This window comes from Stegostoma tigrinum, chromosome 24 (assembly GCF_030684315.1).
Source record: "Stegostoma tigrinum isolate sSteTig4 chromosome 24, sSteTig4.hap1, whole genome shotgun sequence".
NCBI lineage: Eukaryota > Metazoa > Chordata > Chondrichthyes > Orectolobiformes > Stegostomatidae > Stegostoma > Stegostoma tigrinum.
In genome coordinates, this window is record NC_081377.1 from 3,398,932 (window position 1) to 3,413,942 (window position 15,011).

Sequence of the window (15,011 nt, forward strand, 5' to 3'; positions counted from 1 at the left end):
TAAGGGTAGTTAAGAGTCAGCCACGTTGCTGTGGGTCTGGAGTCAAACATAGGCCAGACCAGGTAAGGATGGCAGTTTCCTTCCCTAAAGAGGGTTAGTGAATCTGATGGGTTTTTTTTTCAACAACTGGCAATTAGATTCCTAATTCTAGATGTTTAATGAATCCAAATGCCATCATCTGTCATGGTGAGATTCAAACCCGGGTCCCCAGAACATTATCTGGGTCTGTGGATAATACCACTAGACCTCTCCTTTTCTGAGTACAATTAAAAGTTAACCACACACTATATTGTTATCCAGGGTCCAAATTATGGGAGAACATCAGATTTTTTTCTTTCTGCAGGATATTAATGCACCAGGTGGGTTTTGCGACAATCCAGGTTAGCTTTTCCCGTATGGAGCTTTTCATAAACAGAGGGCTTAAAGTGCTAAAATTGGGAATTTGATGCAGGGTTGAGGGGAAGACCTGCTTTAACTTCTACTTCATGTTTTCCCTGCAGTATCCAGTGAGTGTTTTCCCTTTGTCTCAAACTGTGGCTTGCTATTCATTTAGAATCACAGAGTCAAAGAGTATTCTAGCATGGAAAGAGGTTATTTGACCCATCCTGTCCACTCTGATCATCAAGTAACTACCAGGGGCTAATTTCTAGTACTGGCCTTTAGCTTTGTTTACTGCGGAATTTCAAGTGGCCATCTGAATACTTCTTCAATGTTATGAGGGTTTCTGCCTATACCATCCTTTCAGGTAGGGAGTTCCAGGTGCTTGGTTTTATCTAGATATAGGATTATAGATTGGTTACAGCACAAAACAAAGACATTTAGCCCATTGTAATCACACAGGTATTCTGTGAAAAGGACGTTCAACTTTCTTCCTATCATCTTGCAAAATTCATTCCTAGTCTGGTAATTATCCAATTCTCTCTCGCAACATAATATAATATAATCTATATCTACCATGTTCTCCATCCTAACCACTCACTGTGCAAAAAAAAATTTTCATGTGACCTCTGGTTCTTTTGACAATCACTTCAGCTCATGGCTTCTTCAGTAATAAAAATACTGTAGCATTGCAATTCCTACAGTGCAGAAAGAGGCCAATCCACCAATGGAAACAGTTTCTCCCCATTTGTTCAGCTGTATCAAATCTGTCAACCCTTCTTCTCAAAGGAGAACAGCCCTCACTTTGTCAATCTACTCACTAAATTGACATCTCCATCCTCAAGATTATTCTTGTAACTTTTCTCATCCTCTTCAACACATTCACATTGGGCACACACAAACCATGACAACTGGATCCTCTCCATTTCATTCTATGTGTGTTTCCAGTTGTGAGGAGACATTCTTTATCCCGGTATAGGGCAGACAACACAACTTTCAGAACTTACAAGTGCAGATTGAGAACAAAATTTATCATTTTGACTGTATAATTATCACCACATTGATTTCCACTTACCCCCTTGAATGGGCTTCTGTACTATGGTGCTTTTGTTAGTTTGATCAGTGAATCTGCAGTCTTTGCTCTCATCAACAAGTGCATAATGGATTAAAGCCACAGGTAGAAATTCCTCCATGCCAAATCTTGGATCAAAGATTACCGAAAATTCTTCACACCCTCTTGTCCTGACCATTGATCAGTTCTGAAGTTCTACATTAGCACTTGGAATGAAGTGTCCCGGTATCTCTCCCCACTCTGATTGGCTGCATTGTCTGCAGTTCCATCTCTAGCTCAACAGCTATGTCAAAGTTGTTTGAACTGCAAACATGTACTACAGATACAACTGTCTGGAATCACTGTGCTCTCAGAAACTGCTCCATGTTGTAGTTCTGGCACACTAGCTATCCTGCCATGATTCTGTAAACTTAATTTTATTTTATTAATTAGTTACAAACTTATGAAATACTTGAATGACGTACACAATTATGAAAGGCATAGATAGTTAGATTGAAAAACATTTCCCCTTAGTTGAAGGACAATGGGTCATAAACTTAAGGTAAAGGTCAGGAGGCCCAGGAAGGATTTAAGGAAGAGCTTTTTCATCCGGAAGAAAGCAGAAGTGGGAATAATGAAATTTGTTCTCGCAGTGCTCACCACCAAACCACCATAAATATAGACAGAACAAGGAATGATGCTGTACGACAGAGGGAAGAATCTTACAACCTCCTCCTTAATGTCTTGGCAGTGTGGTGGAAGGAATTTAATCAGTTGGGACGGTGGAGGATGGGAACCTGTCATTTGAGGGACTTAAGCAGGCAATTAAAGTGGGTAAATTGTGGCATTGCAGAGCAGCTGGCTATTTTATTTACTGGCAGCTTTCAGAGGCAGGATGTTCTACCCCTGATGGTGGCAAAACATTCGTATTCATATAAATTATGATCAAGGATAGGCAACTTAACCTACTGAGGTTTAAATTTAATTTAATGACATATCAGTGGCTGTGGAGTGAACTGGGTAATCAGGAGAAACCTCATCCTGATGTTTGTGTTGGGGGTGAGGATGCTGCCTGCACCCCCATGTGGTTACAAGTTGACCAAGCGTGAAAATAAATTCTCCAGGTTGTGCAAATTTTTGAAATGAAAGGAGGTAATGTAGCATATGAAGCACTAATGTTTTCTCATCTAAAAAATTCAGCAGATAAAGCCCATCGCTGCATACTCGTGGCTCTTCAACAAACTCAGTAACTTGTTGATTGGCCATTTTAAGTTGAAAAGTGGGTCCTTGATTTACCTTCCTCTATTTTTGAAACTTTTGTCTTCATGATTTTGTATCGCTGATGCAAAGTTATTATGCATACTTTTATCATTCACGTGAGGTGTAAGGTAGGTCCACTTGATAAAAACCAAAAGAACTGTGGATGCTGTCAATCAGGGACAAAAACAGAAGTTGCTGGAAAAGCTCAGCAGGTTTGGCAGCATCTGTGGAGGAGAAAATCAGAGTTAACGTTTCGGGTCCAGTGACCCTTCCTCAGAACTGATGGTGGCTGGGAAAATGTCAGTTTATTTGCACAAAATAGGGAGGTGGGTGGGGTAGGGAGTAAATGATAGAATAGAGCCCAAAGAGAGAGAAAGACAGTTGGACAGACAAAGGAATTGCTAACTGTCAGGCTGGGAGGGTGAATAGTTGTTAATGGGGACTGTTAGTGACTAACAACAGGGGGTGTGTAGTGTTGGACTATGTGGTAACAAGGCCTGGTAGGGGACTAGGACATGGGAGAGTTGAGACCCTAAAATTATTGAATTCAATATTGATTCCAGAGGGCTGTAGGGTCCCCAAGTGGAAAATGAGGTGTTGTTCCTCCAGCTTGCGCTGGGCTTCACTGGAATACTGTAGCAAGCCAGAGACAGAGATGTTGGCCAGGGAACGGAGTGGTGCATTGAAATGGCAGGCAACAGGTAGCTCAGGGTCTCTTTTGCGAGCAGAATGTAGATGTTCTGCAAAGCAGTCGCCAAGTCTTTGCTTTGTTTCCCCCAATGTAGAGGAGACCACATTGTGAGCAGCGAATGCAGTAAACTGGATTCTAGGTGAAAGTGTTGGTTCACCTGGAAGGTATGTTTGGGCCCTTGGATACTGGGGAGGGAGGAGGGCGCAGGTGTTGCACATTCGCTGGTTACAGGAGAAGGTGCCGTAGGGCTGTGGGGAGGTGTTGGGGGTGAAGAAAGTGTGGACCAGGGTGTCCTGGAGGGAATGGCCCCCGCAGAAGGCCGTCAAGGGAGGGGAGGGGAATATGTGTCTGGTGGTGGCATCTTGCTGGAGGTGATGGAAATGGCGTCTGATGACCCTCCCAGCCTGATCGCTAGCAACTCCTTTGTCTGTACAACTGTCTTCCTCTCTCTTTGGGCTCTATCCTATTGTTTACTCCCTACTCCACCCACCTCCCCATTTTGTGCATATAAATTGACATTTTCCCAGCCACCATCAATTCTGAGGGAGGGTCACTAAATTCCAAATGTTAACTCTGTTTTCTCCTTCACAGATGTTGCCAGACCTGCTGAGCTTTTCCAGTAACTTTGTTTTAGGTCCACTTGATATATGGTCATAAAATCTAGGCCATTTTGTTGGCAAATGCGGTCTGGAAAATAGGTTTGTTTAATGTTTTATTGAGAATAGCTTACACGGCACATTCTGGTACCAACTAGGGATAAAGCTAATGCAGTAAGAATTAGGATTGAAGGGAATATACTCATACAAGGAACACAAACTGTTAACGCACAGGTACATCAACAAAGGAAAGCAAACATACAGTGGCCTTTATTGCTAACAGTTTGGAGTACAAAGATAAATAAGTCTTGCAACAATTGTACAGGCCTTTGATGTGACCACTTATAAATATTCTGTGCAATTTAGATCTCCATATTAAAGGAATGATAAATTCACATTGGAAGCAGTACAGTAATGGTTGACTAGAATGGCTCACTGGATGAGACCATATACCCATTAATAGGGGCTGAACTTGCTGGGGAGGTATTTTGTTCTGGGGACCTGCGTTCAAATGCCACCATAGCATATGGTGAATTTTGAATTCAGTAAAAATCTGGGATTCAAGGTCTAATAATGCTTGATGTGAAAAACCCACCTGGTTCACTAAAGTCATTCAGGAAAGGAAACTGCTTTTTTGTGCTGAAGGAGGGTCTAGGCCCGAAACGTCAGCTTTTGTGCTCCTCTGATGCTGCTTGGCCTGCTGTGTTCATCCAGCTCTACGCCTTGTTAACTGCTTTTCTTACCTGGTCTCGCCAATTTGTAGTTTCAGACACAGCGCAATGTGGTTGACACTTAATTGCTTTCTGTGCAATTGGGGACGATATCCACAGCCCATGAATTTATACATATGGAATACATATGTGGAACTTAGAATATCACTGCAGGGGCTTGACAGGGTTTATACTGAAAGGTTGTTACCCCTGACTGTGGGATTTTGAAGAAGGGGGCATAAGTTAAAGATACCAGGTGTACATTCCAATTTCCTCAAAGAGGTAACCTTGGAGCTACTGGGTGAGCTGGTTATGCTTTGCCAAAATGGCTTGGATTTTAACCCTAGCAGATTGGAAGTTAAGAAATTAACACTGGCATTCAAGAAGGAGGGAGAAAACTGAACTACAGACTTGATAGCCTCATATAAATTGTTAGGAAAATTCTGCAATCTGTTATTAAATGTCTTAATTATTTACTAGAAAAATCAGCAAATGACTAAAGTCAACATGATTTCACAAAAACAACAAAGTGCGGAGCTGGACGGAACACAGCAGGCTAAAGGCTGCATCAGTGGAGCCAGAAAGCTATGCTGCCTGCCTGCTGTGTTCCTCCAGCTCTGCACTTTGTTATCTCTCACTCCAGCATCTGTAGTTCTTGCGATCTCAATGATTCCACAAAAGATTTTTAACTAGTTGGGACGATAAAGGAGAGTCACTGATACTTGGGCTTCGAAAAGGCATTATATACAATGTCACACAAAAGGTAATATATTAACATTCTAAGGATTGCATCATAGACCGGAAAGTGAATAGGATAAATAGAGCCTTTTCAAGTTGAAGATCAAGTTGAGTGTCACAAGAATTAGAGCTGGGGCCTCAGCTATTTACAATGTGCATGAACAACTTAGATGAACAGACAGATTGCTGATGATTCAAGATTACATATGATACAAAGCTGGGTGAGAATGTAAGATAACAAAGTGTGGAGCTGGATGAACACAGCAGGCCAAGCAGCATCTGAGTTGCTGCTTGGCCTGCTGTGTTCATCCAGCTCCACACTTTGTTATCTTGGATTCTCTAGCATCTGCAGTTCCCATTATTACTGGGTGAGAATGTAAGTTGTGAGGAGAGCACAGAGGCTGCAAAGAGGCAGGACAATGGTAACAAGGTAACAAACATTACAAAATGCTAATAATAGGAAAAGAAAAATAATTTTATAAAGGGAAGTTACTTTAAAACATTGATACTCAGAGAGATTTAAGTGTACCCCATAAAAGCAAAACAAAAATTTCCACAGTATGCGGTGTTATGAAGAGATAGCATCATAGAGTCACACCGTACGGAAATAGACCGTTCGGTCAAACTAGTCCACATTGACCATGTTCCCAAACTCAATTAGTCCCACCTGTCTGCGATGGGTCCATATCCCTCAAAATCTTTCCTATTCAAATGCTTATCAAAATATCTTCAAGAGATTGTATTTTTTAAATTTTTGTCTAAGATATTGGTGTCACTGGCAGGGCCATGTTGCCTATCCTGAACTGTCTTTGAACTGAGTGACATATGTTGAACTTCCAAATAAAGGGCATTTTTGCTAAGGAAAAGACACTTGGTACAACAGCAACACACCTCTAAGGGAAGAGGGAGCTTGGGTGGAGTTATACAGTCCAAAGAATTTTTGCAGAAAGGTCACATGATCCAGTTTGAAAGTAAGATAGGATTATTGCATTTTTGATCTTTGTGAGAGAATTTGAGACCTGCCTATAAAGCAATAGCCACTTGCATTCTCTCTCTTCTTGAAACTCCTCCCAGCAAAGTGTGTGAGCTGAAGACTCACCATTGCTTATCCTTATCACTCTTGGAGGATTTGTTGGGATCTACCCTGCCATCTGAAGCAAAGGAATTCAGCTAACTGCAACTGTTCCAGGAAGACAATCCAGTGTCAGCAGCTTGTATGGGTGGAATAGCTAGGGATCATCATTTATGACACCCCATGGTTCATCCTTTTTCATGAGTTTAACTAGTATATTGCCAAAATACTTTAACACTCTGCAGAGGTTTCAATTTTTGTTTCTCTCATATATGTGTTATTTCAAAATTCAATCATAGAATGTGGATGTAGATTCCCTACAGAATGGTGATACATTTCGAAGTCAGGATAGTGAGTGCTTGGAGGTGGTGGTGTTCCCATGTATCTGCTGTCCTTGTCCTTCTAGATGGTGGTGGTTGTAGATTTGGGCGATGTTGTTACAACAGCCTTGACGAATTTCTGAGTGCATTTTACAGATGTTGTCTATTGCTGTGGCCAAATGTTGATGGCATAGGGAGATAATGTTTGTTGATGTCACAATCAGGTGGGCTGCTTTATCATCCTGGATGGTGTACATGTGTGTATATGTAGAAGCATTTTTAAAGGACGATATATGTATATGTATGTATCTACATGCAATACAGGAAATAAATGCTGGCCAGCCAGCGATGTCCACATCCCACAAATGAATTAAAAAGGTTAAAATCTGTATGACCAGGAGAGATGAGGGACTAGAAAAGGGAACAGTGGCCCCTCCAACTTTGACTGTCGTAACATTTAATAAGCAAGTCAGAAGGTAAATGGCATGTTGTCCAAAATTGCAGTACAAGGGCCGAAATTTTACTGCAATTGTATGATGCTTCAATGACATTGCACCACACCCTGTGTTTCGGTCTGCATTTTTGAGTAACGATATAGTAAAAATAGTAAAGTAAAAGATCACTATATTGTTCCTGGGATGACAGGTTTATCTACTGATGGGATGCTGAGAAAATTTTACCTCTGAGCAGTTCTTGTGCTGCAGTGTTAGTGTCCCTATCTCTGAGCCGAGAGTCCTGGATTCAAATTCAATCTACTCCAGAGGAATATAATAACACCTCTGAACAGGTTGATTCAAAAATATCTAAGTTGTGTCTATGCTCTCGGAGTTTAAAAGGATTACAGGTCAGCTAATTGAAGCATTGGAGATCAAAAGGCTTAACATGGTAGACAATGAGCGGCTGCTTCCTTGGATGGAGGATGGAATACAGTGACATCATCTTAGTTTGGTTTTAGTAATAGAAATTATTAGTCGCTGACTACAGAAATCTGTTTAGATCATTTAGGGCTGAGATAAGTTGAAATTGTTCAGTCTGAGATGTGATCTTTGGAATTCTTAGCCAAGATGCTTTTGGATAGTCAATCACTGAATTTATCTTAAGGTTGGGATAGATCAGTTTTTCACTTTCAGTGAATCAAAAGCTAGGAGGAGTGGGTGAGAAAGTGCAATTTAAGCAAGAAGGTCATTCATGATTGTACAGAACAGTATGGTAGGTTCGCGGACATGGTCCTTTCCTGTTGCTATTTCTTATGTTCATATTTCAATTTTATTTAATTAAATTTAAATTCCCCAGCTGTCTTGTATAGCTTATTAACTTACATCTCTGCACCTTGTGCAGCAAATATAAACACAGTGCTACTGTATCCCTGATGTTTACACATGTCACACAGGTTTATGTAGATTTGACTGTTAGTAGAGAGACCAGCATTTGTTTAATGCATATAGAAAGATGTTCCATTGGTACTAACAGCTTTCCCAAGGGTCATCATTTTTTCTTTTTAAAACAATCAACACTATTCCAGTAGTGATCCAATTTACTTTATTGCATTAGGAAATCTAAAATACCACATAGTCAATATCCTAATATTATCCAGGCTTCAAACAATATGTTGGAGCAATCTAGTTTACTTATTCTTCAAAATGATCAGTAACATACCAAAAATGCTGTTCATTCCACATTAATGTGTTCTTGACATCAAATCTATCTCTTTCCATATGTATATATGAAGAGGTCTTGCATATTAAAAAACAATTTCTCTGTTACACTTTGGGTGTCACATGTCATGCCTGTCATCAGCACTTGTCTGTTGTATTTAAACTTGATTGTGCTAAATTCCATCCTCATGAAACAACAAAACATAACTGAATGGGTAGGAACTGGACTAAACAAACGTAGACACAACAGTTACAGCATCGGCAATTGTCTATTGAACAATTGTGGGCACTCGAGTCATCAAGGATAAAGGAGCATTAACGAGTGCACCGAATATTTGCTTTCATAAAAATGATATTTTTTGAAATTACTGTTCACCCCTAGTTGCCCTTGAGGAGATGAGTTTTCTTGAATTTCTGAGGTCTGTGTGGTGAATGTAGTTCCACAGGCTTGGAAGGTAAGGCCTTCTAGCACTTTGACCCAACAATGTTGAAGGAATGGTGACATTTTCTCAAGTCGTTATGATGTGATTCAAAGGGGAATTTATAGTGTGTTTCTATGCATCTGCTCTGCTGCTACTTTAGATGATAGAGAGGCCAGTTTTTCAACTTGTTGCTGAAGAAGTTTATTCAATTTTCTGAAAAATATTCCATGAATATAACATATTGCAGCTATTGTGCATCAGTGGAGGGAAGACTGATTATTGAAGGAGATTGATAGACTGTTAATAGAAGGGGCTGCTTCAATCTGTCAAGCCTGTTGAATGTTGTTGCAGTTGCAAATATCTAGCCAAATAGTGAGCATTCTATCACGTAATAACAGATAACAAAGTGTGAAGCTGGATGAACACAGCAGGCCAAGCAGCACCTCAGGAGCACAAAAGCTGATGTTTCGGGCCTAGACTCTTCATCAGAGAGGCTCTCTGATGAAGGGTCTAGGCCCGAAACGTCAGCTTTTGTGCTCCTGAGATGCTGCTTGGCCTGCTGTGTTCATCCAGCTTCACACTTTGTTATCTTGGATTCTCCAGCATCTGCAGTTCCTGTTATCACTCACGCAGTCTATCACATTGTGACTTGTATTTTGTAGATGTAAAAAGGTTCTGGAGTGTCAGCAGGTGAACCACTTGCCACAGAAATATACCCTTTGGATATTATCTTGGTTTCTGACTGAGTTGGGAAACTTAGCCCCATCAATAGCATATGCGACATAAAAAAAGGCAGAAAGCATTACAAACTTTACAAGATAACTATATTTTTCTCATCCATTCCAACTTAAAATATAAGCAAAAAGTGACCAGCTTATAAACAACGATGTGATAACACTTAACAAGGATGACAGCTCAAAAACAGATTTGAATTAGACCATTTGAAGATGTAAAGGCAAAGATTTAGAGTGAAAGTGAATCAGACTTGTTTTCTGTACACCTTTAATTGCCTAGATGTATCCGCTAATGTGATAAAATGGAGAGAAAGATGGTATATAGAGTTTGATGCAAAGAATTTTGAGGGATTAATGTAAAAGAGCAGGAAATGGCAATGGCAATACTTTGAAAGCCACTAATGAGCAGAGATCTTAGAAGCCAGATCAAGTTAAAGAGGCATATAGGTTACTTGAGTTCATAAAATGAGGAATGGAATATAGAAGCGAAGTGATCATACTAGCACTATATAAATCAATGCCTCAGACAGAGCATGTGGACAATTTGTGTGTCACACTTTGAGATGTAAGGTCCTTTGTAAAGGTTTAATGGATATTTTTATAGGATGTAACCAGGGAGAGCAGACTTCACTTTGAGCAGAAGCCGGAAAACTAAAGGTTAAGAAATTTCAAGATTGAGAGTTTTGATATACGGGCTATAAAACAAAACTCTCTAGCACCCGAGCCAGTACCAGAGGTCAGAGATTCAAAATCATTGACAAAAGATCTAGGGGGGAGAACTGGATCTGAAAAAGATCTACCTGGATGGGTGGTAGAAACTGATTTCATATCTAATTTCTAAAGGGAATTAAGTACATAGATGAGGTTTGGGAACTGGCAGTGAGAGACAAAAAGTCGGGTAGTTGAAACAGATGTGATTGCTCTATGAAAGAGTTGTCACAGGAATGTACTGCTAACTTCATGAATACCAAACTGAGAAAAACACAACCTAGAACAGACAATGACCAGAAATGTGTCAATTTGCTTCTGTTCCAACATGAGGGCAACACTGTCATCACTGTTTTGGGGTGGTCAACCAGTGTTTATGCCAATTAAGAGGTCAATAAGCTTCCATCAGATATTTAAATGATGACGGTCCATTTTGTGTGCTCAATTAGAAGTGCTCTTCCTCTAAGATCACAGGATCATGTTCTCCACATGCAGTGGATAGCACACCAGTCACCAGTAAAATACCTGTGCCAGGAATAAGAGGTCCTTAATCGGCTGCTTGTGAAACAATTCGCCTATGGGCATAAGAATCCTCTGACACTTTCCCTGCTCTCGGAAAAATGCCATGGTGTCAGATAGGTGATGGGTGCATCATTCTCCGTTCTTCCTCCAAATGATCAACTACCCCCTCTCTTGCAAACTTGCCTTTTATTTCCCATCAGCAAAACCTTTGAAATCCCCGTTGATGAATGTAAAGATCACTGAAGGGATAATGGTATTGAAAGAATTAGATTTATTTTTGGCTGGAGAGGTAGAATTACAGTAAACTTCAAGATAAGGGAAATGTACTGAAAAAACATAATCTTTGATTTTAACACTTGATTTCACAGTTTTCTCATTTGCAGCTTGTACATTTAAGTTTTTGTTTACAAAGAAAATATTTTTTTAATCTGTTATATTTAATATACTCAAACCACACAATCTCTCTTGGAAAGATGACATATCTTCTAAGTCTGGAAACTAAAACAGGAAACTTAACTGAAGTTCAAAAGGTCTTGTTCAATCAATGGCAATTCTGCTCCTTCTACAATGTAAGAAATGAAAGCTTCCACTTTGGCAAATCCAAAGCCAGCTTGCTACAACTGCCCTATATTCCAACCATACTAGTGACCCAAAAACAGACAGATTGATGGTTTGCTGATTTAACAAATTTAAATAGATACCTTTTATTTTCATAGAACAAAAATTTATTGACAAGCTCTGATGAAAGGGATCAGATAGTTATTGATCCTGCCTCCCATTTATCTGTTGGTATGTTCAAAACTTCAGTGATGATTTGTTGATGGTTCATGAAAATTGTATTTCAATTAATCAATTCATCAGGTACATGTTATACGTTTTTGAGCCTGACACTTGGAAGTGTGACAGACAACTGTTAGATGCAAGACCTATACAGATATTTATTTATAATATGAACATGAGATGCCTTCATTGTGTGTTTAACATATGTATGAAATGTCTGCACAGAACAAAAATCTAATTGGATCAAGTTTTCTAGGAACAATAATAAAAAATTACTTCAGCATCTCTGAGCACAACTCTCACAAACTTCATTACAAGTCTGGTCAGTCTTATGTTTGAAACCCCTATTACAACATCGTTTCTCAAACTTTTTCCCACAGAATCCATTGTGAGGCTTGAAAGATTGTTGTGATCCTTCAATGAGAACAAAGAGAATCTGTTAGAGAGAGACTCTATATATCTGTTATATCTGAGACCAGATAAAACATTGCTGTCACTGCTGCCTCAGAGCCTCTGACCCTAGAATGACAGCTTGCAGCCCCACTTGGGGAACTGACCTCCACTTTGGGAAGGCCTGCTCAACACTCCCTCTCCTAAAAACCCAATTTCTCACAAGTAACACTGTGGAGGATTAACTTGTTTTTTTATAAAAGTGAAGGACTCATACAGAAAATTAAAAGTGCATTTGTTTCAAAACAAAAGTGTGAGATTTCTAACATGAAGTGATACATCAGTTTTTAAAAAAAATGTTTTAGTGATTATTATCGAGTTGGCTCCTCAGAGAGGCACCTTGACTGGGAGTCCTTATAATCTAACTGGAAGGCAGAAAAAAACAAAACAGCAGGTAGAATTCTGGCTCTACAGCTGGTTATTAAAGGCAGCAGAGAGCAGCATCAAGCAAGACTGCATCTGATTACTATAGTTTATTGATGGGGAGGCTAGGTAAAAGAACTCTTCTGCTTTTACTGATTCTGCACCTGCAGGTGCTATCTCAATATTATTGTTTGCTGGAGTAGTTTTGTGAGGCTTTTTTTCTGATTTAAAAACCTCACAAGTCATGAATATGATCAAAAACTAGTACTATATCATCAAAACTCTGATTCTGGCCTGTGCTTGCATCTAACAAAGCGCATATTGAGCACTGGGCTTCACACAATTACTGCCTTGGGCCTTTTTCAAACAAACTTGGATGAAAAAGTATTGTTGGGTGTTGGGAACAGCAAAAAGCAAAGGAAAAGATTACAGGAAGAGCAGCCATTGCAAAATTCAGGACATAAGTCACAGTCTTCACAAAAGAGAACAATAAAGCATGTACAAAAGTATTTTTAAAAATAACTGTTGCCTGATTGTCTTTTCTCAATAAGATGTTGAGACAAAAGTGATGGAGCCTCACTAAAAATTTATTTCATCTTAAACTTAGTTGTGTCAACTAGAGATGGTGACTGAATCCTTTTCGTCTTGGTTGTGGCTTCCACACAGCTCATCAAAAGAAAATCGTCTAGGAAGTAAGGTCTTCAGTACACAGATCTGGAACTTAGTTTCACAGACTCAGTCTTGCCGTGTCATCAATCAGTTGTAGTGAAAATGTTGAAAATAAGAACTTGACTTTTCTTCCGGAATTTGACACACAAGAAAATTCTTCTCAAAGCATCAGTGTGAAAATATATATTTGAACTTTGTTGCTTCTGTCAGTTTGTTTTTACCTCTGAATCTCCTTCAAACTTCGGTTTGAAAGTCTCCTTCAGATGTATCCAAAGCAATTGTGGCAGATGTTTCCCAATGCGGCGAATGAAGTTCCAAATTTTCCTGACTGTCTAAATGAAGTGTGTTGGCTGGTGGACTCGTGAAGTTGTCCCAAGACTGCTCCAAGGGTACAGTTTGTTCCTGAGAATAGAATATTTACAAGTTAGTCTCTCTTTTGGTGCATGCAGTACTCTATCAAGACTGAAATACTGCTCAGCTTTACCCATTTTCACCTAAAAATGACTACTTGCACTGAGATTCATAGTCAAAATTAGCAGATCTGTCTAAAGTCTCCCCTTCCTAATCCTTGTTTGAGGACCAAAGTCATTGTATCATTTTCTAATACCTTGCTTTGATCAGCCAATCCATACAGAATTGGGATGAGGATGGAGACTTGATCCAGAATATCTTTCAATAACATATGGCGCCAGTTTTCTTGGGCCATGAGTGTGAATAACTTGGTATTTTCATAGTTTGAAACCTGAATCTTGAGTCTTCTTGTTTTAGTTTCAGAGGATTATTTAGCTGATAAAATTGGAGACAGTGTCAACAACTTCTAAAATTAAATCATTAACTTGATCAGTTTTGTCAGTAAAAGACAGTTTTTACATTTGTCCACAAAGAAAGAAAATAAATTGCTAAATTAAATCGCGTAATCTGTCCTTACAGATATTTGGTGTTATGATTTCATCTCTATATTGAGTTTTGGAATGTTCCAGATTTAGCAGCTAATTTGTGTTCTGACAACATTACTCATTGATGCTGTTGTTGATGGAACATTAGATGCCATAATTCATCTGTATTTAGAAGGCTTGGAGTGACTCATCTAGCTGATTAACATTAGTAAATAGGGTGAAAGGCACAATTTTGATGGCTGTGCTGTAACAATAGAAGCTGCATTGTTTAAAGTAAGATGTCTGCTAATGGAAACTGTTGGCGAATTGGATCAGTAGCCATTGCCAGGACTAGTGGCAGTCCCACTACCTAAACAGCACAGGTAGATTTGAGGATCAAGGTTCCAAGGTTGAGGTAGGTGAGGGAGGTGGATTCATGAAGCCAGAAGAGGGTACACAGATCGGGGAAGGCCTTGGGAGGAAGCTGTCCACCTTGCACAACACCAACCCACACAGTTGCTTCTGGGCTTTCTGCATAAAAGGATCTGCTCCTGCCACAGTTAAAATACCAGTGAGGCTTGGATTAGGCCCTAAAGACCTTAAGACTGTAATACATAGGAGCAGAAATTAGGTCATTCAGCCCATCAAGGCTTCTCCACCATTCAACTATGCTGATAAGTTTCTCAACCTCATTCTCCCACTTTCTCCCTGTAACCCTTGTTCTCTTTGACAATCAAGGACCTATCTATCTCTGTCTAAAATATACTCAATGACCTGGCCTCCAGCGCATTCAACCTTTCCAACATCTAGTCTCACCACGCCATTCAGTATTCTATAAGTTTCGATTAGATCCCCTTCAACCTTCTAAACTCCATTGAGTACAGACCCAGAGCCCTCAAACGTCCCTCATTTGTTAAGCCTTTCATTTCTGCAATTGTTCCTGTGAACCTCCTCTGGATCTGCTCCAAGGCCAGTAGTTCTTTCTTGAGGTAGGGGACCCAAAATTGCTCACAATAC

At 39.7% G+C, this 15,011-nt stretch overlaps 1 protein-coding gene across 13 annotated transcripts in view; it reads right to left on the reverse strand.

Annotated features, from left to right (window-relative positions):
- Nucleotides 1–9,468: 9,468 nt before the first annotated feature.
- The window catches only part of LOC125465044 (adhesion G protein-coupled receptor B2), a 687,705-nt gene continuing 682,162 nt past the window's right edge, over nt 9,469–15,011 (reverse strand). For 12 of the 13 annotated variants that reach the window (XM_059654252.1, XM_048558109.2, XM_048558107.2 and 9 more), the window contains one exon: nt 9,469–13,521. In XM_059654252.1, coding sequence (XP_059510235.1) covers nt 13,354–13,521 — 168 coding nt within the window. In that variant the 3' untranslated portion in view covers nt 9,469–13,353. The remainder of the gene's footprint in view (nt 13,522–15,011) is intronic. The other variant, XR_007250162.2, reaches the window with a different exon arrangement.